The following is a 22,530-nucleotide window of genomic DNA, read 5'->3' on the forward strand; positions in this document are numbered from 1 at the left end:
CCGCCGTCCTTGTCTGGGACAAAACAGCCGCCAACATGCATAGCAGATCCCCTCTTCCCTACTCTCATCTCCTCTGTCAAGTTGCCCCGCCAGGACTCTCGCTACTCCAGTATCATAGTGCCAGGCTCATAGACTGCTTTCATAGACCAATACCCGATACCCATACCGGCTTCCACCCGTAATACCCGCTGTGACATTCGCTCCGAATATTCTCACCACAATGTCAGCATCAATAACCCCAGAAGTCCACCTACTCGTCCTAGTCCATGGGATGTGGGGCAACCCAAACAATCTCGCCGAGATGAAACGGACTATCGACGAACTGAAGTGTGATCCAAGTAAGGAGAGTTCAAGTGGTGTGGAGCTTGTATCCCTTGTGGCAACAAACAACCAGTCGGAGTCAACGTACGACGGAATTGACTGGGGTGGTGAGAGGGTTGCTGAGGAGGTATGCCCTCTTATACTATAGTTGTCTGTAGGTCATGCTGAGTTGACGGCGGTGCCACCTAGGTAATCGAGGAAATCGAGAGACTGGAAAAGGATGGGAAGAAGGTCACTCGCTTTTCTATCACTGGGTACAGTCTTGGCGGTCTTCTTTCGCGGTATGTCATCGGGTAAGTCTATTCTTTAACTTCTTTCCTTCTTCGAAGCCGATTCACATCAATCTCGTGTTACAGCATCATGCACCAACGCAAGATGTTCGACACCATTACGCCCGTGAACTTCAACACCATCGCCACGCCACACATTGGTCTCATCCGCTTTCCATCTATCTGGTCTCGGACAGCCTCTGTTCTTGGACCTAAGCTGCTTTCGAGGACAGGGGAACAATTCTATAGTGTGGATAAGTGGTCCGCGAAGGGACGACCTCTTCTTGAAGTCATGGCCGATCCAGGTACGCTTTGACGCATTGATACAAGGTGCTACTTTCACCTGAGCACAAAAAACAGAACGGATATTCTTCCAGGCTCTTTCCTTGTTTCCTCATATCCGAATATACGCCAATGCGTGAGTAACCTCCTTTTCAACGCTTTCAATCTTATTGATTTCTTTGTCGACCTAGTATCAACGACATCACTGTACCCTATCTGACTGCCTGTATGGAATCTCACGACCCATTCCTTGACCATAAGACCAGCGGCATTACTGTGTAATTATCCATTTCCATCTCAAAGCAAAACCCCTCGAAATAAATTACTGATGCACCACGTCCCACGAAACAGTGAATTCGACGAGAAGTACCACCCAATAATCAAGTCCTGGCATGTCCCAGAAACACCACCGCCTGCACCCGAAGGGCCCCGCGCCCTCTCGAAAGAATGGTTCCAAGCTGCACACGTGCCTTCACTCCCGCTTCCTCCACGTCTCCAATTTGGCTTCCCCTTGAACCTCGTACGTCTCTTGATGTTTGGACGAATTATTCAAACCACAAATCTACCAATACGAGTGTTGACGCAATGTATTTGTTACTATAGCTTATGTGGGCGGCCGTCCCTATCCTCGTCCCCACGTTCCTCACCCTCGTCACCGTCCGCTTCACGCTCTCGTCTCGCTCTTCCCGTCAGCGGATCAAACTGCTGGAGAGCGACCCATCGGCTCGCGACAGGCTCGTCCACGTCTTTGCAGAGTTGGAAAGGCAGATGGAAGATGTAGTCGTGGAGATGGTAGACAATTCAGAGGAGACGGAACAGCTGGAACCGTTGGGACTGGAGAGGCCGGAGGCTTCGTTTACCCTCACGCCCATGAGCAGCACACCTGCTCAGTCCACCCCTACACTGTCGCCACACACAGACGGGGAAACGCACTCCGAATCCAACACTACCGTAGGCCAAGACCAAGACCCAGAAACCGGCATTGCGACAGCGGACACGAAGTCGCACAAGTGTCACAAAGGGAAGGGTAAAGGCAAAGTCTCAGCCCAAGCCGACCTTACACCCCTCCAGCATAAAATGCTATCCTGGCTCAATTCGATCCCGCAACTCGAGAAAGAGCGAGCCTATATCGATCACATCCGGAATTCGCACGGCACGATCATTGCGAGGGATTTGAAGACCTTCGAGTTCCATAAGATTGGGCTGGGGGTGCTGAGGCACTGGGCAGATAAGTTTGTGGTTTGAGCTGGAGGTGTGGTGGATGTGCGTGGCGTGGACGTACTTATTGGATTTCATATATGGCGGAAGGTCTGTTTTTTTCTGTGATGGGACTTTGGCTCGGCTTCGGGTTAGGACTATATTGTGTGCGTTCCAGCTATCCTATTATTAGACCCATATACTTATGGCGACCTTCAGACTTCAGTCTGGTTAGGTTGTATACACGATACAGATAGAACGACGCATCTCGATGTGTTGCCCTTTTTTCATCTTCTTCCTGGATTGCATTGCGCATGAGGGGGGTTACTCTGAACCCAGCAGGGAATGATACAGTGCCACAGTGGCGTCCACGTCGGGATAGGCCGCGCCACTACGCATCCGCAAACCTCGATTGTCCGCCTGTTCGCAGACCATCGTCACATTCACCTTTTGTTCGCCAGTTTCTCCATTGATGTGCCCACGTTCACAAGGTCATGTTTAATTACGTCCAATCGTGATTGACTCCAATAGCTCAAAGACACCTTTGAGCTGTGGTTGCATTGTCTCCACTGGGCATGCATATAAGCCTTGAAGGTCGAATTCTGCAGCTCGTCTGCGCCTTTTCTTTCCTCATATACCAGCCCACAGCAGCCAATTCTGCTCTGATACCTACTCATACAGCTCGTTGTACGCCACGGTGCTCGCTAGCTCGTAACTAAAGCTCGAACCGCTCCTTTCACGCGCCACTCAGCTTCACCCCGTCTGCTCTACCTTTGATTGCATTGGATGGCACGGAAGAAGAATAAATGCAGGTTCTATGACCGTGAGTGCCCCTACCTTGTGTCTATCCCACTATGACGGTGCACCAGAACTGATGAACACTTGGTGTCTGTGGCTCGTGATTCCACGTCTTAGGAACGATGCTCGCCATCTGCTTCAATGTCGAAGGGAACCCCGGAGATATACCTATTGCAGCAATCAAAGAAACAATTCAAAAACAAGCGAAGCTCATGAAGGCACCCTTGGGGAAACGGTGGCTGTCCTATACGAACCTTGCCCTAAGAGATCTACTGGCGAAGGATCAATGGCATTTTTCTACTGACGGGGGAAGAACTGTGGTTGTTACCCCCGGTGGGCGGGAAAAGTGAGCATTGTTTCCCTTGGATTGTAACGCCAGTTTTCTAGAAAGAGGTGACAATGACTGAATGTGTCTTGTATGCGCTGAGCGCAGGTATAAGGCTGTGAGGGACAAGTACCCAGTGCCGGAGAATGAGACTGCAAGTCACAAAGCTGCAAGACTCTTCGAAATTACCCGCGAAATCTTGAGGCAGTTCAATATGTTGGAGAAGTTGACGCATAAGGAGGTTCGTGTATTGTTTCTTGAATTGTCTAACAAAGTCTCCTAGTACACTCTCGTGTATTCATCTGCTGCATTGCCTAGGTTGTCAGACATGACAGAGCGCGCGGAGCCCGACTGTTGGAGATTCTGAATGCTCAGGGTGTGACTCCTGAGCCTTCTCTCTACGATCACGCCTCAGATTACCAGGGGTCAAGACGCAATAGCGTGGCAGATATCAACGCTATGCAAGAGGATGGTGATAATGTGTATGCCTCTGATTGTTTATTCTTATATCTCATGGCGTGCTCACTCCGTGGCGCAGACAATCACCTCGTGGCTCTCAACCACTCAATGCCACCCCGACTCCTTCACGTACAGGCTCACGTATCGACGCATTCGGTAGTCCACGTCCTTCGTTCTCTTACCCCACTCCCTCCGGCGCTCGTGCAGGATCTGCCACCAGTGCACCCCAAGGCGAAGCCACTCTTCATTTGACGCCCTCGACCTCGTTCGAGACGCCTCGGCGTCCTCAACAGCCGCGCGGGTTCTATCCGACGCCAGACTCGAATGATCGTCCCCGGGTTCGTCGTGAGGACCGTGAGTTCTTTGAAGGGGATGATACACGCCAATCTGTGCGTACCTTCTTCGAACTATTACGCTAAAATATGCACATGGTGGCAAATGACTGATTTACATGTACATCATGCAATATGCAGCTCATACCATTCGATAACACTTTTGCCCAAGCTCAAGGATCGCACAGTAGCAGTTCTAGCAACTCTACAGACCCAGGTACCCTTTTGCTCCAGGCCAAAGCCGGGTATGACGCTCGCGAGGAAGACCAGTGCAGACAGATCGCCGAGCAAGATGCATGTATCAAACAGCTCCGGTCCCGGCTTCACGAGGCCGAGTCGAGGTATGACGCCGAATGCGAAGAGTGTACCGAGTTGCAAAGATATGGAGAGAGGATACTGGAGGAACGGAATCATATTTTAAAATGCTATCGTGAACGGGATGAACGAGTTGTGTATTTCTGGTCGAAGTGGTGGGCGAGTAGAGGTGAGAATGAGAAGCAGGAACGAGAATTTGGAGAAATGGACAGGAGACTGCAGGAGATTGAAGAAGCATTGGAGAATATTCGACAGACGCTGCGGCAGAAGGAGGAGGACATCGTTAGATTGAGATTGGAGAAGGCGGAATTGATGGAATATTGCACGAAGCTGCGGGAGAAAGCAGACCGCAAAGATGCAGTGATGAAAGGGTGGATAGCAGAGGTGTGTGATTTCTTCGTACTGATTTTCTACTCATGCTGACCTGTGCATGTGATCTCTTCTCCAGCCACCGGTTCGCACACCGGATGTTTTGGCCAATCAGTAGCTAATAATTCGCATGGGTCGCCTTGTGTGAGTCATGTACCTTTGATCAATCAGGAGAGAAGTTTATGGGTATAGGTTTTCTGGTCATGTAAATGTTGCCTTGGTTTTTTTGCCTGAGATTCTCACCGTGTTGGACAATGGAGGCGATACTCGGAAATTTGTCGGAAATGGTAACGAGCTGTGGATGAGAATCGTACCATATCAGAAACGAGAAACACTGAATCTGCAAACGTATATGAATACATGGTGCAGTCTTCAGTACAGTATTAATCGGTACGGTGATATGAAGCCACAAAACAGAGTTCGTCTTTCGAACGCTACAACGATGCAAGATTAGAGTCATGTGATTACAGTCCGACAATAAAATATCCAAAGGCTGGGAACGGGAATAGTGTGTTGATTCTCGTCGCGAGTTGTGGTTCAAGGAATCAGGAGACAAAGATGGGATGGTGTATGGTCGTGATGTCGCGTGAGAAAATACGGAGCGTGATGAAGGAGGGAACCTCTATGGACGGACGGTTCCATGGGCAATGCGCATGCTGCGACGTCGAGCATTCATGAGGACAAAGCCTTCAGGAAGAGACAGGCTATGGTCAGGCTTGTGGAAGGTGCTAGTGACTTTCTTCCAGGCTTGGATGAACCGACGCTCGATGTATTTGGTGGCAGAAGCAGAAGGACGATGATGAGAGCTGTAGGTGAAAGAGTCGTGAGTTGGTAGAATAGGCTTTATCCGTTAAAGAAATTGGACATACCGGAACCGCTGTGTCTCAGCTTCTGCAAAGGTGCTGATGAGGGGTGAAGTGACGATGACCATGATAGTAATCAAGAGATAAAATGTGGGTGAAGTGAAATGCGTGTGTCGTAAAGAGGATAGTGAGTGTGAGGTGCGTTTCAAACGCAAGAGAAAAAAGTTGGGCTATTTATATGAAGAGGACGAGCCAAGGCAAGAAGAGGGCAGATCGTTAGGATTCTCTCCAGCAGCAAGTTTCGGAGCTATAAGTATGCAGGACGCGAGTGTGGTGTCAGTGACAGGCACAATAACGAAGATGCCGCGTGTCTTCTTAGTTCCCGAGCTACAAAAAACAACAATGAGAGTACATTGCATTGTTCCCAAAGAAGGTGACGGTTTCCATGAGTATCGCCTGCTCTGTTTTCGGAAAACCGGCGTCTACTTATTCGGTGAACAAAGAGGTTCAGGTCGTCGGCAAGTCGTCGGCACACTTCCGCGCGGCGGTCCGAAGCCCGACGGCGTGTCATCGGCGTTGGCCGTCGCTTCGAACTTGAACAATACATTCCTTATTAGTGCCACTCGTCATTTCTTTCCAACTTTCACTACCTTGTCGTTACCCAGCTTATCGCACGGTACGTTAAAATTCTCACTAACACCCAGTAGATTGATTTATTTCCTGGCAGGTGCACAACTATAAACATGCCGATCCTCGACGGGTACTACGTCGCGGTGACCGACCAATACGGTCGTGAACTTGACCACTACAACATCATGCACGAAGGTCCAAATGCTTTGAGCTGCTACATAGCTAGCGAAGAAGGCATGGTCAGTACCCAAATCGAATGGCCCCATCAAATCTTTAGAACTGACCTCCGGGTGGCGCAGGAATTCAAGATTAAGTACTACGACGATTCCGATGACGGCTGGACCATTAAAGTCATGGTCGATGTCGATGGACATCCCCTGGGATACAGGAATGCAGATCCCGGGGGTGGCGTGACAGTTGACTCTACTAGAACTTCAGCAACAACGGAGGCTGCTTTCCAGTTCGGACGTGTCCAGCTCGTCGGTATGTCTGGCTCTTCTCTCGTCATGGACTACGGAGGCACTTACTACCGCACTTTTCTGCTGGAAGATGAAGATGATCTGAATCCCTTGGATGAAACGGGAGACCCAGTGGTGCCACGCGATATCGGCCTCATAGAAGTCAAATTGGTACGGGGGAGAAGAGTACCACGACACGGTCCACAGATCGAATTCGTGCCCAGGCCAGTGAGGCAGACGACGGCCATATCAGAAAAGTGGAAGAAAGGAGGACACCATATCACAAAGTTAGTGTTTTCCTTTATATTGGACCGGACTGCTTCTCAGATTGGCTCTCAGTCTTGGAGCGATTCGGACCGTCTCAAACTGGCGTCCGTCAAACTCGAAAGTAGTCACGATAGATCCGCCCCGCCACCCATACAAATACTTCCGTATCTACTATAGACCCAAAGGTGACCCTGCGATGGTCCATTTTAATCTAAGTATTGGTGCTCATCATAACCTCCAGAGATTCTCATGGCGGAAGGTATCATGCCCAAGTCTAATCCAGCGCCTCGACCGCGTGACCGAGAGAGGGCGCATCGTGAACATGATGGTTCAAGGAGAAACTATTATCATCGAGATCGTGAACATGATGATTCAAGCAGAGACTACTATCATCGAGATCGTGATGCTCCTAGGCGTGCGCAGGATTATTCCGTTGCAGCCTTTGCCGATCGTCTTGATCAGCCAGAGCGTCGACGTTCCCCTGCTCGCGAAGACAGGAGATACGCGGGTACAGAAGTATGTCCATCCTTCGAATCGGCGCATATACCTACTCACTTTGTACAGCGTGGTGAAGAATTAGATACGCATCGCCGCCGGGAATCAGAGCGAGCGATGAGTACAATCCTTCGTGAGGTAAGTCTGATCTGCCCAGTACTGATACTTTTTATGCGGGCTTGAAATCAACAAGCTCCTATCAGGTTCCAGAGATGTATCTTCCTCGAACCTCCGCAGATACATACCGTCCTGCTACATTCGACACGCACCAATGGGGAGAAATCCGTGGTGATTACGATGGTCATAACCACGCAGGGCCATCTCGCCCAAGCGTATTACAGTCCGATCGAACTACCAGCACGGACCTACAGTACAGATCTCGAACGGAGCACACTATGCCCACTGCCACGGCTGGTCCATCTGGGGTGAGTTCCCGGCCGGTGCTACAGAGCATTGAGCAATGGCAATCATTTCATGGTTCTCTAATCTTCTGATCTTTCCACACTCTTTTCTCCCTTCACTTAGACCAGCACATTCAAACCTCCAAATACGAAGACAGATCCTTCAACTCCTCTCAAGACAGGACCGCCCGAAGTGATAGACTTGACATACTTGTCTGACTCGGACTGAACCGTCTGCTCGCTGCGCGGCATCGAAATGTCGGTCCTGCACTGAAGTCAACTCTGGGCCTACCGTCACACTCTGTCCTATAGCATTTGCTATTTTATCGCTCCCATGTGCCGTTGCACTTGTCATACATTCTTTTTTTCTCTCTTGGACGATGACACAGCCCTTCTACGTTTCTCTGGATGCCCTCTATCACACTATTATTCAGCGCTAGCAACTTTTCCCATGAATTTATCAACGCCTTATCATGCCTATTCAGCTGTTTCATTTTGCTACACAACGTACTATTTCTCTTTACCAAACTCTGTGAGTTGCATATGTTCGTTCCATGTATATATAACCTTTATTTAGGAGCCAAGCGTCCTCCCCACAGCCTACGCTGCCCCCGAGACCGTGGACCCATCCTTGTATCCAACCTTGTCGATAAACACTAGCTCCTTCCGTTTTAGATTGCCGCTGCAAGAACGAGAGGTTAATCGACACACCCCACTGACCAAAGCTGTCCGAGTGATCAAGAATCTGACGATCTATTGAGACACAAATTGTGGTGACGTCTAGCTGTCAAGAAGTAGGAGAGCATGGGGGAACACATAAATTGACTGTCAGTACTTAGAGGTGGACCTGTTCGAGAGTTGCCATGAACGTTCTGCAAAGAGCGCCGCAGAGCCGAAAGAGGGTTTCCCTTTCCAGCTTACGTGTGGGCGCTCGCGTCAACTCTTCGCTCTTTCTCATCCGGCATCTCGGTCAGCACGTCCTCCTCGACCTCATATACCTCCATAGCCCATATATGTAGCCAAACTCCTTACTATCATGTCCTACGAATCTCCTCTGAAAGGCTATGAGACCGCTGAGCCTCTTCCGAATACCATCAATCCTGATGGCAAATCGTTATATAACCCTCCAGGTCCTCTCTCAGCTGCATATGACCAGTTCCCCGCTCCGATCGATCTTTCGAACAATGGGTTCGACTTTCATAGTGCGTTATTCCCTGTCTGTCGACAAGAGGCATCTTGACTGATGTCATCACCGCTCTAAATTTACAGTATATTACATGCAGAGCGTCACAGCTCAGCTAGAGTATGCTAGGGAGTTGCATGAGCGAGTGAGAAGAGAGTTTCCTGAGGTGAGTACAACCGCTCGGCGCTCGTCTCATGCCACACACCTCGTCTCCTGACCCATCGCTCGTTTATCTCAAGCTTCGCATCTACAAGTTTTGGGAAAAACCAGTCGGTATGTGCTCTACTCCATGGATATGCCTCCTTCCATTCGTTACGCGATACCCTGAACTTTTCGTTCGTCAAGGCCCTCATCCTACGGCCATGTTTGAAGTCAACACGTTCAACCCTCATCAAACCGGTGCTTTCTTCTCGTGGCTGACAGTCAATCGTGGACCGTGCTCGTACGTGTCAAGTTCCATTTCAGCCGCCCGGCTACTCACGTTTATTGCTCCCCTTTCGTCTGCGTTATTGACGACCTCTGAATTGGTTTGCCTGTCTTCCGAATTCTTGCTACTTTTCAACATTCTGGACGGTATGGCTACGATCGGCGGACTATCAATGTCACTTTTTTGTTTTGTTTCCCGCAGCGTTCTGATCCACCCGAATACGGGCGACGCGTACAAGGACCATACGGAGCTCATGACCTGGATTGGGAAACCTTGGCCGCTACTCGCCGATATGCTCAAGCCGCATTGACACACACTCGACGTGGGATGCAGACTGAAGTGCGAACGTGTACGGGAGTTCCGAGAGTATGCCGTACTGTCCACAGACTCTTTCACATCTCTTCTGGTTGCGATGTATCCCCCTGTAGTACTTAATTGTAGGTGTACCCGTGTACGTTTATGGCGACATCAGCGTTCGTCAAGCCCTTGTAGAATGGAGCAAGCAGGCGTCTCTCTTTGATTGATGCAACCCAACGTATTGGAGGTTGATGGACGACCAGTGATGAGAGACCATCCTTCTCACTAGAACTTTCACTTTCTCAATTGACGCTGTGTAGGAGGTCTGGCCTTGTACGACTTATGATTCGCCATTCTGACCGCACCCTCACGCTCGTATTGTCCACTGTGAGTGCCAGATGCATCATGAGCTATCGTCGCGCAATGAGCTGCAATGAGATGCCTGCTGTTTACGGCAAGGACTGGTCCATCTAGTGGACAGGAAGGCTACGATTTATTTGTGCTTCAAGTGTTTGGATGGGAGTACAACTTTTCCGAATCCGTACGTACTCCGAGCGCCCGCATACGGTGGGCCCCATTACAATCCATTACTGCCACTAGCTCTGGATAACCACCCAAGCGGAAGATCGTAGCTATCAACTGTGGTTCCTGTAGTTACTCGCAACGTTCATCAGGGCATGTACATCCCACACGATGTTCCGTGCACCGAACATAATCCTGGACAGCGTTATAGCAGGTTATGGCACACAGTGAGGTTTCCGAATTCGACTATTCTTGATTTCCGAATTCAACATAGGCCTTCCCACTGTTCTCGCCCCGTGGTCTTTTCCGTCTATTTTGCTCCCTTGGCTGGTCTAGCACAGCACGGCACGGACGCCAGTCGAAGGGAGGACGGATCCTTTTTATAGGCCTGGGTCGAGGAGAAAAATGTCGATCGCTTTGCCCCGCTCCCTCCTTTCTTTCCTTCCTTCACTCCCTTTTGTTCCCTCTCACCATCACTGCTTGCTCGGATCTTGCTCAGACCCTGCTTCTCCTGTCTACCTTGTGCCACTGTTGCTCTCTCCTCCTCTTGTCTCATACTCGAACGCCTGTTCTCAAACGACTACTACTCGACAAACGGACCTGAACATCGACTAGGATGGCTGCACCATCTCGTTTCGTCTTGGACTCGGCCTTGGACGCGGTCGGAAATACACCCCTCATCAGGCTTGATAGGATCGCAGCTCACAAGGGACTGAAATGTAACCTCAGTGCGTTCTTTCTCCTTACCTTTCACACTACGCTTCTCTTTTCATATTTTTCTTCTTTGTGACTTTTCTCGAGAAGATCTATTGTGATACTGATATGTATCTCTCCTTGTCCGTTGGGATGAACAGTGGCGAAGGTAGAATATACCTCTGCTGGTGGATCCGTCAAGGATCGTATTGCGAAACGTATGGTAGAAGAAGCGGAGAAAGATGGGATTATTACGCCGGGGAAGAGCGTTATCATCGAGCCTACGAGTGGGAACACTGGTATGTCTCCCATTTACTAACCAACGATCATTGTGGAGGGGTGGGAAGTATAATCGTTGATTCGGGGTGTATGTCGTTTGTGTAGGCCTTGGGTTGGCTATGGCTTGCGCAGTGAAGGGATACAAGTGTATCATCTGTATGCCTCAGAAGATGTCTATGGTTCGTGATTGCTCTCTTCTTTCTTTTGTATTGATGTCCTTTTTCTCTCTTGTGTTGAAACTGATTCTCGTCATGGGTGACCTGTAGGAGAAGGAAATCCAGCTCCGCGCTCTTGGGGCTGAGGTCGTCCGTACGCCCACCGATGCGAAGTTGTTTAGTCCCGTAGGCAATGTCGGTCAGTATCTCAACATGTACTATACCTGCTCAGAACAGACGCTGACTTTCGACTTGTGCTGTGAACAAGGTTTGGCAAGGCGTCTCGCTCGCGAAATCGAAGGTGGTGTCATCCTCGACCAATACGTTAATGTGAGCGCTCTAAGGTCTACGGTACCCCTCTTCCCCAATAGTGCTGACTTGCCGCCTCGCAGGAACACAACCCACTCGCACACGAACTTGGCACGGGGCCCGAAATCATCGAGGCTATTGTTTCGACTCCCTCGACCTCTGCGCATCCTTCATCCGGCAAGGTTGACGTATTTGTCGCTGCTGCTGGGACGGGTGGCACAATATCTGGTGTGGCCCGGGCCCTCAAGAAGACACACAACAAGGACTGTCATGTCGTTGGCGTTGACCCCGTACGTCGTTTCCTTTATTCCATAATCCCCCTCCCTAAAATCTGACGAGGCTTCTGAACCTTGAATCCTACACAATAGAGAGGCTCTAACATGGCTCTCCCGACCACTCTCAATCGCCCCGAGGACTCCAAAGTCACCTATAAGGTCGAAGGCATCGGGTATGCCTACGTTCCTGAAGTGCTCACTCGGGATATGTCCGAAGTCAATCACTGGGTCAAAATCACGGACGGACCTTCGTTCGAGTGCGTCAAACTCCTCAGCAGACTGGAGGGGTTGTTGGTGGGAGGGAGTAGTGGCGCGGCGTTAAGTGGTGCGTTACAATGGCTGGAAGAGAGCGATGAGGGGAAGAGGATTTCACAGACCGAAGGGATGAACGTGGTTGTGCTCTGTGCAGATGGGTGCGTTCATCTCAAATATCCTCTAATTGGCATGAGTGTTTCGGTGTGCTGCTGACCGATTGACCATGGACTTGTTTGTATAGAGTGAGAAATTATATCGGCAAGGACTGGTTCCTCGACATTTCAATGCGCTCAGAAGCATCCTCACTGGCAAAGGAGATCCAGGAGATTAGAGAGAGGCCTGCCGATCCTGAGGAGCTCGAGGCTTGTGCCGCGGACCAGAAGGCGGCGGAGGATTCTTACAGCTCTCAACTTCGTCCTAGCTGGGGTCATGCTACTAAGGCGCTAAATGGCCATGCGAACGGACATGCGAATGGCCATATTAACGGGGATGTTAATGGTGCTTAGAAGGGGTTCTCTAAGTCTGACGACGATTGTGGGGTATGTTTTTCCGGCCAGTGCTGTATCTATCTCCTTGTGCTATGTATGTAGGTCCATGTTGTCGTGCATGTTATCGACTCTTGCTCTTTTCGATCCAATATAATCTGCGTGTATCTAGGTTCATCCAGTCTTTTATCTCAAATGTGTTGTCATCGGCGTGATGAATGGCATCATGTCGTGCTCAGTTATTTCTTCAGTCGGTGAAAACTCTCATCAAAGTTCTGGAAAAAATATTTATCGCGGGTAGGATTGCTATAAGACAGTTTTCGTATAGCGCTTTGGCTGTCCTTGTATTTGTTTTTGGCCCGAAAGATATCTTCGATATTAGTGGGGGCTGACGTGCACTGAGCTGACACTCTCGCCACACCTACGCCACACTGATTGAAACGCACCGTGCCGAGCGGATCTTGCTCGGCATTCGACTGCCCCTTGCCTCAAATGCTTCGACTATCCTCCCTCTTGCTCAACTCTCGTCGCCCGCTGCCCTCATACCGGCCAGAACATCAAGCTTAGACTCCCTAGTCTCTCGCTGTAATGTCTCCAGTTACAATACTTGACTCAGCTCTCGGTGCTGTGGGGCATACACCCCTCATCCGTCTAGACAGACTGGCAGCTTCAGAGGGCATTAAATGCAACCTTTGTACGAGTTTCTGTTTTCGACAAATATACATAAAATGACGATAGTTGTCTTGACTTTAGTAGGAAAGCTGGAATACACTTCCGCAGGAGGATCTGTCAAGGACAGGATCGCGAAGCGTATGGTCGAGATGGCGGAGAAGGATGGCAAGCTCGTCCAAGGGAAGAGCGTCGTCATCGAGCCTACTTCTGGTAATACTGGTGAGTATTGTCCTATGACGTCCTGTTTTGAAACAATACAGCTAGTTAACTGATATCACGGCTATTGTCTTCAGGTATTGGTTTAGCAATGGCATGTGCTATCAAGGTATGTCCCGCGTCTACGAGGACGTTGGGGACGCATACTGAATACTACAGATAAGGGATATTCGGTGATTATTACCATGCCCGAGAAGATGTCACTTGTGCGTCATGTCTCCCTTTCATGCCCCAATCATTCCTAATCTTGACTTGAATGTTCAACTCGCCACCCGTATTGCGCCATCTCGTAGGAGAAAGAAGCAGCCCTTCGAGCCCTTGGTGCCGAAGTTGTCCGCACGCCCAGTGCAGCTGCTTGGGACTCCCCAGACAGCCATATAGGTAGATCCCATATTCATCGAAATGGACCTCTCGTGGCTGAATTCCTTAACGATCCCTACAGGTGTGGCGCGAAAGCTGGAGAGGGAGATTCCTGGCGGTATTATCCTTGATCAATACGGGAATGTACGTCCATTCGCGCTACATATAATTATCTACGTCTGATTTCTGACTATCCCTACGGTCCCTGTTCTGCTTTAATCTGCGTCTGGGTGGCGTACGTCTTATAGGCGAACAACCCCCTCGCTCATGAATATACAACGGGACCAGAGATCATTGAAGCAGTAACTTCGACTCCGTCGACTTCGATACACCCATCGTCAGGGAAAGTGGACGTATTTCTCGCCGGCGCTGGGACCGGAGGTACAATCACTGGTGTGGCCCGTGCCCTCAAGAAATCTCACAATCCAAAGTGCATCGTAGTTGGCATCGATCCCGTAGGCTCCTTGCTCGCCCTTCCTTCTTCGCTCAACAACCCAGCCGACAACAATAAGCCCTACGTTGTGGAAGGCATCGGCTACGACTTCATTCCCGCCGTACTTACGCGCGAGCCTGGAACTATAGACGCTTGGGTCAAATCGTCTGATGCCGACTCCTTTGTTGCAGTGAAGAAATTGATGCGAAAGGAGGGAGTGCTCGTGGGCGGGAGTTCTGGGAGCGCGATTGCGGGGACATTAGAGTGGTTGAAGGGGAGTGAGGAGGGAAAGCGGGTGGCGAATGCGCCGGGATTGAATGTTGTGGTTTTGTTGGCTGATGGGTAAGTCTCTCCCTTTTCAATCTGCGCGCAAGCCGCCCTGGCTTTTGATGGAGCTTTGGCTCATCAGCGTGGGTTAAAACAGTATCAGGAATTATATTGGGAAGGAATGGTTCCTCGAGATGACCTTGCAGGCTGAGCCGACGCCGCTAGCCAACCAGATCTCAAGCATACTGAAGAAGCCGTCCGGGTCGAACAAGGACAAGACGGGGCGTGGCCTACCCAACGGAAACGGGCATTTGAGTGGAGTCTAAGGGCCTCTACCACTCGTATTGCGGAGGGATCTTCTGGGGCATCATTCTTCCTAGACACGATACTTATTAGACCCAGTGGCGAATATTCCAATGACCAGAGAGACGCATACGACAGCATGGTACTATATACGGTGTACAGATACAGTGTAGAATGGTTCGTGATTGTGGCTTTGTGTACATTTTATAGACCGGATATCAACGGAGATCTTTGTTTTGCGTATACGCACTTGACCATTTCCCGCAAGTCTCATTACTTGGCTTGGGCACATATTGTCGAGCCTTACAACTGGATAGAGTGCCTATGCGTCTGTGTCTGGTATATCTGTGTGACTACGAGTAACTGGATATGTAGGTGACGGCCCTGGCGAGATACATCAGGATTCAAGTGTCTAAATACGGATGGTATAAGTATAAGGCCTTAAGGACTGGTTCAAGGTAACGCGTATATAAGAGCATGCGATGAAAGCGACGGATGGGCAGGGAAGAGCTATGTGCGATGCGAATGACGATGCAGTTAAAATGTATACACACGACCGAAGTAATAGAGGACTGGATGAACTATGTACGAAATAGGGCATACTTTTGCAGGATTTCAATATTGCATCCCGTTCGGGAGAGTTGGCGGAGACACCAACATTATATAACGCTAAGCATACGTCCCACTGTGGACTGGAAACGACTGGGGGGTTACTAGGAGGATTTTCTGGATGTATGTGACATCGCTGAGAAAGGTGATGACAACGAGCCGGTTGGGGCAGAGCCTGCTCTGTCATGAGCGTGAGACCTCGATATGCGTTGCATCTCTCGGAGCTGGTCGATCTCAGCTTGGGCATTTCGGATTGTCGTCTGAGAAGTAAGGTGAAGTCAGATGAGATCTTATGTACGGGCAACTCATCAATAGCAGAGTGAGAGCTACCTCAAGAGTACGTATACGGATGGAAATATCGCTACTGTCTTGCTCTGATTCCTGCCGAACACCAATGCTGGGCAGAGAGGGAATCTGAATCGCGTTATCCGCGGCCATTCGAGAAGAAGTGGCCTGCCCATCAGTTTGGTAGTGAATATGACAAGAGTATACGGCGTGAGTCTGAAAGTACCAACGCACCGTTGAGAAGGACGGAGGTTCTTCGAGCTTTAAGCGCTTCCGCTGTCCAGCTATAGAAATATCATCGGGCGCGTCTAATCGATGCTTGGTGGTGGAAACATTTCTGGTCGGTGTAGGTGAAAATGACCGGTTGGACGATGTACTAAGGTAGTCGTCAAATGGGATGATCCCCTGGGTCTGAAGAGTTTCTGCGCGCCCCCATGATGGATTGGAAAAGTAGTAGCGAGCGAAAAGAAGACTTGCTCACGTCGCGGGCGGTAGTAAAAGCGGAATGTGACATATGGCCGATCTGGTGGATCTAACTGATCCCAAAGACAGGCAAGAGAGTGCGAGAGCTGGCTTGGTATAGCTGCACCGAGTCTCACAGTCAAAAAATGGTTCAGTGTGGCCGCCTAGATAATATGTAGTCAAGCAGAACAATGCTCACGATACGCAATGCAGGTCCATGGGTGGGATTTGTCTTAGAGGTATAGGAGATACTTCTGTTGCTGTTCTCGTAACAAGCGCATCCGGGTCGCAACCCACCAATTGTACCCTATGAATCTGGAGCTCTATTAGGCCGAGTGTATCGTAGTTCACGGTTCCATATATCGCGTCCTCATTGTCTAAAGGTTGGTATGAGGTAACATTATGTCGTGAAGTAAATAATGGCAGACCTACCGCTAGCAAGAGGGACATCTGAAAAGCGAAACGGTCTGACAGAGACAGCAGAAGTCTGCACTCCCCGAATGCGTCCTCGAAATCTTGGTATCGCTGAGCCTTGTCTCTCCATAAATCGGCCGTCCATATATACTGACAGAGATGCCCCCGTGTTGTTAGCGTAGTCTTCGCAGTGTACTGTGAATTCCTGGTACGACACACGATGATGCATAGGGTAAACGGGAGTCAAAGGGTCGACTGAAGAAAGGGCTCAGACTTTGCCAGCTTCGCTTTGGATATAACAAGTCGCAGTCCTAGACTGTTCGTTGATATATGTGCCATATGCTGTGAGATCTGCACCGTCGCAGGAGATGTAGGCGCCGTAACCACGGCATTTGGGGCGCGACGTGGGCGGTCCTGGAGTGCTGGCGCCTGACATAGCAAGCTGCTAAGAGACCACTATGAGCCACACATTAAGCGCAGAATATCGGCAGGATATATCCTACGTATATTAGTAACTGGCAATGCCTTTGCACTCCTCAATGTTGTGTGGCGACTGCCAGGGACAAGTGCGCACGCCGTGAAGATACTTACTCGTGTAGCCAATGGTAGTGAGTTGATCCAGCCTGAGAAGCTTGAGAATGTGCACGGTGATAGCAGGTTAGAAGGGGTCACCAGGAGAGCTCGGATACATCTAACCTTTGTGTATAAGTACTCCTCTAAGTTTGTGTGGAGTCAGAGTGGAAACTGTGGAAACCCTCTAAGTTGAGGGAGCCTCGGAAGCAACCGATCGCAACTGACTCAAATATGGCCACCGTGGCGGCTCTTCGTACCTCCATATGTCTTATAGCCTATGAATCAACAAAAAAAAGGTATTTAGTTAGAATGAGTGCATAGACGTAGAGCGACCGATGAACAAATACATATTTAGAGCCTAGTAAGAAACATTTTGTCCGAGTCCTCCCGAGATTCTCTATTGTGGCGTGAAACCTTCGCGGCGCCATTTGATCGGGCCATGAAATGGTTGGCAGCTGGTTTGACGCCGCTCCTTCACTTACCGACTGGGTCTGTGGCCTGACATCCTGTTGTTCATGCTACGTCTGACCTGTACACGACGATATCTGGCCCATCACTTTCAAGGACGTCCGTCACTCAACCTCACTCGCTCCCTCTCCTCGACAGCATGTCTTCATAAAAACCGTCACCCTCACCGTCACCATCATCCGCATCCTCAGCCCGAAGTCAATCTATCCGAAGCTCCCGAGAAGGAGACAAAACCCGATGAAAAGGTCAACTATAATGTCAACTTCTACAACGCGTCCCCTGATCCCGAACATACGGACTATACTCGCGTGACGGCCAACGACCTCGAGTCGTTTACCACACCACCGACGCGTGTGAAGATGCTCGTACGCGACTTCATCGAGGACTCGCTCTATAATCCGAACTATGGGTATTTTCCGAAACAGGCAACCATCTTCGAGGCTAAGACGGAACAAGGTCCTATAGAGTTCACCAAATTGAGGGACACGGCGGAGTTTCAGGCAGAGGTGTCGAGGAGGTATCGCGGGTATGGGTTGGATGGCTCGGGTCCGGGGAAGCAAATCTGGCACACGCCTACGGAGCTGTTCAAGGTCATGCCTCTCATTCTGCTATCTTCATGCTGTTAACATTTTACGCTTTGCTGTTGTGGCTATGGCTCAGTAGCCGTACTATGGCCAGGCGGTAGCCCAGTGCCTCGTCGCGGAGTACCTTCTCAAGTACTTTCCATACGAGGACCTCGTAATATATGAGATTGGCGCTGGAAATGGTACACTTGCCCTGGACATATTGGACTATATCGAAGAGGAGTACCCAGAGGTGTACGAACGGACCCACTACCACATCATCGAGATTAGTAAGAGGTTGGCGGGATACCAACGAAATAAACTGTTGCCGGTCCATCCGTGCGTCCAGGTCACGAACGAGAGTATATTTCACTGGAATACACATGAACCCCGGCCATGTTTCTTTTTAGCTATGGAAGTCGTCGTACGTCCCTCTCCTTTGCATATGTTCTCTGGACCTTGCTTGACTTTTCGGCAGGACAACTTCGCACACGACTTGATTCGTTACGATACTCATACGCTCCAACCAGTCCAGGCCCTTGTCACAATCGACAAGAACAACGATTTCGGTATGCTATATGAACGGGTCACCGACCCTCTCATCGCATCCTTCCTCGCCCTTCGTCGACGCCTAAACGACCCACCACCCTACCCGAGCTTCCTCAATTCGCCCACAATCCGCGCCCTTTATAACAGCCTTCCGTTCGTCCCCAATCTCTCGCAACCAGAATACATACCTACCCGGCTCCTCAACCTTCTTCGCACCCTCCGATCTCATTTCCCTCGCCACCGACTCCTCTTAACCGACTTCAGCTCACTCCCGGATACCATACCCGGGATTAACGCGCCAGTTGTCCAAACGCGAGTTCAAAACTCAACCGTCGCGACCGAAACCCTGTTCGTTAAGCAAGGCTTCTTCGACATATTTTTCGCCACCAACTTTTCACGGCTCCGGGATATGTACGAACACATCCTCGCTCAACCCTCCACGACTTCCACTTCCGACTTTTTCGACTCGAGGGTGTCGCCGTTGTCGACGAATGCGTCGCTGCTGAGCGAAGGAGCGGGGTTCTTTTCGAGCTATCAGCCCAGGAACAGGAGACCGCCGGTAGATGGGGTGGCGAGCGCGAGCGGGCTGCCGGTCGGAGAGAGGAAGTCGAATGTGTATTCGCATGCGGAGTTTGTGGAGACATACGCGGATCTGGGGAGGACGAGATTGAGGAACGGGGACAATCCGATGGTGGACTATTATCAGAATGTCAAGTTCTTATTCTGATAACTTCTTCGTTGGTACATTTATTGTTCTGTTGATTAATGACACGAGTCATAAAACTTCTCCAGAACTCATACAAATCCGCCACCGGATATTCCTTACAGCTTGCCATTCGTGGAGGCTCTCTATATCAAGCTCGCAAGATGTAGAAATAGTAGTGGAAGGCTTCTCCAATCCTCTTGATCTCCAGTGTCGTGCCTTCTCTCTCTAGAAACCGTTTTCGGAAATGTGGTTGACCAAAGGTGAGGTAGAGGAACTGGCCTCCTTTTCGGAGCACGCTGATAGTTTATAGTTAATCAGCAGGGAATGACAATGGAGGAGATGGCTGGAATTTACCGGATCACTTCGTCGACTTCCTTCGTACAATCATCGATCACTTGTTGTGGTGGATCCTGTTGCATATCAAACGACTAAGGTTAGTACTGACGTGGTGCACAAGACAGTGCGACCGTGCGATACGTGCCCAAACGTCGCCTTTGGCGGTCATCATCGCATCCATCGTACCTATGTCGGAGGAAATTCAGTAAGACGAAGGTTTCAAGGTACGCCACGGTGGCTTACCCTTGTCAATCGCGATGTCGAACGAATTGTTCTCGAACTTCAAATCTCTGATATCCATTTCGTGCCCTGACATGGAAATCCAGAGCGTGTTCGAGAGTTAGTAACGCGTTCGTTTCCTCGCAACGCCACAACAGAGTGGAATCATCGTGCGTCTCTCGTAGTGAATTCCGGGTCGGGAGAGATCGGGAAAGGAAAGAAGGATGCAGAAGGGCGAGGACCGCACTGGGCCTACAGACTGACATTCCATCTCTGGTCGAACGCTGTGGCGCGACTTCATGCGTTCTATCACAACATCGGAATACTGGATGAATAGTTGTGACGGGTCGGGAAGATGAAGTGCGTCAGATTTTCAAACGGTGAATGTTCAAAGGATGAAACCGGGACGAACATCGATGTTCACGATGTTCTTGTAGCCATCATCGTACATCTAGAATGTCCCTCAGAAAATGAGCTGAACTGCAGACCATTCGGGGAGGTGAAAACCTCACGTCTTCGGACAGCGTCGAGTTACCACATCCAAGCATGAGGATCCTGGCATGTTTGTCTGGAATGGCATCACGTATGAGATCGGCCACATCTTCGTACTTTTTGAACCAGTCGAATGTGGCATCCGTTGCTTCCCTTAGGTGAGCATGTGTGCCGTTCAGCCGTGTTGCTCTTTTGCTGCGCGAAGATGTGCCGAGAGGGCTCACTGGCTATAGCGTTGATCCCTATACCACGTCGCGGGAAAAAACGAATGTGTATATTCTGTCAGTGGTCTGAGGGGGAAACGAACGGGACAAAAATAGTGTACCAGTACTGCTTCGTTCCATATTCCTCGTTCTTCTCGGGCAAATTATCTGTAAGACCCATGATAGTCTGTCGAGTTTTTTCTTGGTGTAAATTATATGTGGCGTACAAGATTGCTCTGAAGCTGCATGGGGAGAAGTTGGGTGAATGAAGTCCGAGACCTGGTCGAGGTTGTGGCGAGGTGCCTCTCGAAGAGCTGTCTCGACCGGGCCGCACGTTGCCTCAGCGGGTCCGTGAGAAACTACCCCGCATTGTGGCAGAACGCGGGGTCGAGGCTTGTGAATGAGAACGCGGCTCTCAGCAGACCTGCTGAGCAGTGCTGAGCGTGGGCGCTGCCGTATATTCCTTTGCGTATATAAAGTCATGGGTTCCCCATCAGCCTTGTTATACCCTTGCCCACCTACTCGTCTATAGAACTTGCGCCCGATTTTGTGAAATTTCCTCTACTTTTACCGCAAAGTTCAAGTCAATATGGTGGGTGTCGCGTGTCCCCACCTGGATTGTGCTTTGGGCGACAGTTGAGCTGACGGTTGCTGTCTGTCTACCATGTAGTCTGCATTCCCAGCATACGCTATGGTGTGTTAGCACTCAGTTCTCCTACTCATGACATTGCTTGAGCATATCTCTACCATCAGGGCGGTTTGTGCATTGCTGGAGGTGTGACTGGGTTTGCACGGACACGATCTATTCCATCTCTCCTTGTCGGTGTAGGGTATGACTCTTTCCGCGCCAACGACTGTTCTGGTTGCTAAGACATCTTATTCATCACAGCGTTGGCGCACTCTACCTCTACAGTGCGGACAGCATCCAAAAGCAGACGGCAAATGGTTTGGAGACGGCAGTGGGTGAGCCTCAATTCTCTTCATCGTCGGAGGTGTCAAGCGAGCTCTCACTGACTGCCACGACACCCCATCTAATAATAGGCGCTTCTGCTCTCCTTCTCGCATCCTCCGTTCCTCGTCTTCGGAAAGGCCCCATGCCATTGATGCTCACAGCAGCTTCGTTGGGCGCAGGCTCGTACTACGCGAAGAAGACGTACCGTGTTCGCCAATATCGTATGGCCGACAAGGACTTCTGGATGACCCCGAGCAACATGTCGAAACCCCATGAGGTTTAGGCGAGCATTAGTTTTGGAACATCACACACTGCGTTTCATGGGTCGAGGACTCTGAGGATTACCCGATACCCACATCTTTCAATGCTTTATTCTGGTCTGTACTACTATGTAATTGTACGTTCATTGCTTGTTCGCTCTCGCGTTCTGTATAATGCACACCATCCATGCTCGCATCACCAGCTGGTCTCAGGAGTCCCATGTGTCACTGGGGCCCCTATGCGTGCTGGTCTGACAAGCTTGGATCCTTCAAATATCCAGACTAGATTCCCATGGTCTCGGACTTTGTCTCCTTTCGTCTCCAAGCTCCTGCCCGATGCCTACATTAGTGCGCTTCTGTGGCGTCTCTGCAGCTTTCTCCAGCTTTCTCCGCGTTCTTCTAATTGTGGATCGTGTCTTTGTCTTTCTTAATTAGCGCTAACGTGCTTCTGATTGGCGGGCTGGTGGTCGGCGGTCTTTCGGACTTCCGAGGTCAAGTATCGCGTGGCTTTGTCCGCTCGCCGTAGGCAACGCCACGCAGCAAAACGAGGGTCGTGGCCAAGTCGTGGCGCCACAAAGAACGCTGGG

At 50.2% G+C, this 22,530-nt stretch overlaps 11 protein-coding genes across 11 annotated transcripts; 8 read left to right on the plus strand and 3 right to left on the minus strand.

Moving 5' to 3' along the window:
- Positions 1-60: 60 nt before the first annotated feature.
- On the plus strand, positions 61-2,472 carry STEHIDRAFT_121686 (DUF676-domain-containing protein). The gene is made up of 7 exons (XM_007304394.1): positions 61-448; positions 511-614; positions 678-895; positions 951-1,008; positions 1,064-1,150; positions 1,224-1,392; positions 1,476-2,472. Exons 1-7 carry the CDS (start codon positions 221-223, stop codon positions 2,115-2,117), a joined length of 1,506 nt encoding a protein of 501 aa, XP_007304456.1. The 5' UTR covers positions 61-220; the 3' UTR covers positions 2,118-2,472.
- Positions 2,473-2,989: 517 nt separating this feature from the next.
- STEHIDRAFT_168730 (uncharacterized protein) lies at positions 2,990-4,785 on the plus strand (the record flags this gene model as incomplete). The annotated part of the gene is made up of 6 exons (XM_007304395.1): positions 2,990-3,213; positions 3,301-3,433; positions 3,511-3,674; positions 3,731-4,040; positions 4,125-4,682; positions 4,747-4,785. 6 exons carry the CDS (start codon positions 2,990-2,992, stop codon positions 4,783-4,785), a joined length of 1,428 nt encoding a protein of 475 aa, XP_007304457.1.
- Positions 4,786-5,289: 504 nt separating this feature from the next.
- On the minus strand, positions 5,290-5,598 carry STEHIDRAFT_157131 (uncharacterized protein; the record flags this gene model as incomplete). Its single annotated transcript, XM_007304396.1, has 2 exons — positions 5,290-5,473; positions 5,537-5,598. 2 exons carry the CDS (start codon positions 5,596-5,598, stop codon positions 5,290-5,292), a joined length of 246 nt encoding a protein of 81 aa, XP_007304458.1.
- Positions 5,599-6,176: 578 nt separating this feature from the next.
- On the plus strand, positions 6,177-8,311 carry STEHIDRAFT_121687 (uncharacterized protein). The gene is made up of 8 exons (XM_007304397.1): positions 6,177-6,339; positions 6,400-6,583; positions 6,650-6,845; positions 6,898-7,010; positions 7,067-7,341; positions 7,390-7,458; positions 7,524-7,745; positions 7,846-8,311. Exons 1-8 carry the CDS (start codon positions 6,214-6,216, stop codon positions 7,948-7,950), a joined length of 1,290 nt encoding a protein of 429 aa, XP_007304459.1. The 5' UTR covers positions 6,177-6,213; the 3' UTR covers positions 7,951-8,311.
- Positions 8,312-8,757: 446 nt separating this feature from the next.
- On the plus strand, positions 8,758-9,641 carry STEHIDRAFT_131386 (uncharacterized protein; the record flags this gene model as incomplete). The annotated part of the gene is made up of 4 exons (XM_007304398.1): positions 8,758-8,923; positions 8,991-9,070; positions 9,144-9,346; positions 9,533-9,641. The coding sequence occupies 4 exons, from the start codon at positions 8,758-8,760 to the stop codon at positions 9,639-9,641; spliced, it is 558 nt and encodes a 185-aa protein (XP_007304460.1).
- An 891-nt stretch (positions 9,642-10,532) lies between these two features.
- On the plus strand, positions 10,533-12,785 carry STEHIDRAFT_121688 (PALP-domain-containing protein). The gene is made up of 8 exons (XM_007304399.1): positions 10,533-10,878; positions 11,005-11,142; positions 11,228-11,301; positions 11,389-11,476; positions 11,546-11,607; positions 11,670-11,876; positions 11,955-12,274; positions 12,358-12,785. Exons 1-8 carry the CDS (start codon positions 10,767-10,769, stop codon positions 12,620-12,622), a joined length of 1,266 nt encoding a protein of 421 aa, XP_007304461.1. The 5' UTR covers positions 10,533-10,766; the 3' UTR covers positions 12,623-12,785.
- Positions 12,786-13,106: 321 nt separating this feature from the next.
- Positions 13,107-15,103, plus strand: STEHIDRAFT_121689 (pyridoxal phosphate-dependent enzyme beta subunit). Its single transcript, XM_007304400.1, has 8 exons — positions 13,107-13,295; positions 13,355-13,492; positions 13,567-13,598; positions 13,654-13,695; positions 13,783-13,870; positions 13,932-13,993; positions 14,098-14,624; positions 14,707-15,103. Exons 1-8 carry the CDS (start codon positions 13,190-13,192, stop codon positions 14,873-14,875), a joined length of 1,164 nt encoding a protein of 387 aa, XP_007304462.1. The 5' UTR covers positions 13,107-13,189; the 3' UTR covers positions 14,876-15,103.
- A 71-nt stretch (positions 15,104-15,174) lies between these two features.
- STEHIDRAFT_139572 (uncharacterized protein) lies at positions 15,175-17,032 on the minus strand (the record flags this gene model as incomplete). The annotated part of the gene is made up of 9 exons (XM_007304401.1): positions 16,897-17,032; positions 16,641-16,827; positions 16,408-16,585; positions 16,228-16,340; positions 15,981-16,168; positions 15,760-15,914; positions 15,456-15,721; positions 15,407-15,433; positions 15,175-15,236 (listed from the first exon to the last, which is right to left on the minus strand). The coding sequence occupies exons 2-9, from the start codon at positions 16,765-16,767 to the stop codon at positions 15,175-15,177; spliced, it is 1,116 nt and encodes a 371-aa protein (XP_007304463.1). The 5' UTR covers positions 16,768-16,827; positions 16,897-17,032.
- A 678-nt stretch (positions 17,033-17,710) lies between these two features.
- Positions 17,711-19,502, plus strand: STEHIDRAFT_57901 (DUF185-domain-containing protein; the record flags this gene model as incomplete). The annotated part of the gene is made up of 3 exons (XM_007303959.1): positions 17,711-18,253; positions 18,327-18,650; positions 18,705-19,502. 3 exons carry the CDS (start codon positions 17,711-17,713, stop codon positions 19,500-19,502), a joined length of 1,665 nt encoding a protein of 554 aa, XP_007304021.1.
- Positions 19,503-19,629: 127 nt separating this feature from the next.
- Positions 19,630-20,912, minus strand: STEHIDRAFT_131390 (S-adenosyl-L-methionine-dependent methyltransferase; the record flags this gene model as incomplete). Its single annotated transcript, XM_007304402.1, has 9 exons — positions 19,630-19,777; positions 19,836-19,891; positions 19,963-20,003; positions 20,061-20,126; positions 20,301-20,361; positions 20,449-20,487; positions 20,549-20,681; positions 20,753-20,770; positions 20,854-20,912. 9 exons carry the CDS (start codon positions 20,910-20,912, stop codon positions 19,630-19,632), a joined length of 621 nt encoding a protein of 206 aa, XP_007304464.1.
- Positions 20,913-21,475: 563 nt separating this feature from the next.
- On the plus strand, positions 21,476-21,966 carry STEHIDRAFT_57297 (uncharacterized protein; the record flags this gene model as incomplete). The annotated part of the gene is made up of 3 exons (XM_007303907.1): positions 21,476-21,561; positions 21,621-21,694; positions 21,773-21,966. Coding segments are annotated over 3 exons (354 nt in total), but the record flags the coding sequence as incomplete, so codon positions are not given.
- Positions 21,967-22,530: the final 564 nt, after the last annotated feature.

This window comes from Stereum hirsutum, assembly GCF_000264905.1.
Source record: "Stereum hirsutum FP-91666 SS1 unplaced genomic scaffold STEHIscaffold_7, whole genome shotgun sequence".
Taxonomy (NCBI): domain Eukaryota; kingdom Fungi; phylum Basidiomycota; class Agaricomycetes; order Russulales; family Stereaceae; genus Stereum; species Stereum hirsutum.

Excerpts from the sequence above, each read along its gene's own strand:
- STEHIDRAFT_121686 (XM_007304394.1), top strand. The coding sequence starts at position 221 with ATGTCAGCATCAATAACCCCAGAAGTCCACCTACTCGTCCTAGTCCAT. Across the intron at positions 615-677 it reads CTTTCGCGGTATGTCATCGG|CATCATGCACCAACGCAAGA; the intron begins GTAAGTCTATTC and ends CTCGTGTTACAG. Across the intron at positions 896-950 it reads TGAAGTCATGGCCGATCCAG|AACGGATATTCTTCCAGGCT; the intron begins GTACGCTTTGAC and ends CACAAAAAACAG.
- STEHIDRAFT_121687 (XM_007304397.1), top strand. The coding sequence starts at position 6,214 with ATGCCGATCCTCGACGGGTACTACGTCGCGGTGACCGACCAATACGGT. Across the intron at positions 6,584-6,649 it reads CGGACGTGTCCAGCTCGTCG|ATGAAGATGATCTGAATCCC; the intron begins GTATGTCTGGCT and ends TTCTGCTGGAAG. Across the intron at positions 7,459-7,523 it reads TGAGTACAATCCTTCGTGAG|GTTCCAGAGATGTATCTTCC; the intron begins GTAAGTCTGATC and ends AGCTCCTATCAG.
- STEHIDRAFT_121688 (XM_007304399.1), top strand. The coding sequence starts at position 10,767 with ATGGCTGCACCATCTCGTTTCGTCTTGGACTCGGCCTTGGACGCGGTC. Across the intron at positions 11,143-11,227 it reads GCCTACGAGTGGGAACACTG|GCCTTGGGTTGGCTATGGCT; the intron begins GTATGTCTCCCA and ends TCGTTTGTGTAG. Across the intron at positions 12,275-12,357 it reads GTTGTGCTCTGTGCAGATGG|AGTGAGAAATTATATCGGCA; the intron begins GTGCGTTCATCT and ends TTGTTTGTATAG.
- STEHIDRAFT_121689 (XM_007304400.1), top strand. The coding sequence starts at position 13,190 with ATGTCTCCAGTTACAATACTTGACTCAGCTCTCGGTGCTGTGGGGCAT. Across the intron at positions 13,296-13,354 it reads GGGCATTAAATGCAACCTTT|TAGGAAAGCTGGAATACACT; the intron begins GTACGAGTTTCT and ends TCTTGACTTTAG. Across the intron at positions 14,625-14,706 it reads GTGGTTTTGTTGGCTGATGG|TATCAGGAATTATATTGGGA; the intron begins GTAAGTCTCTCC and ends GGGTTAAAACAG.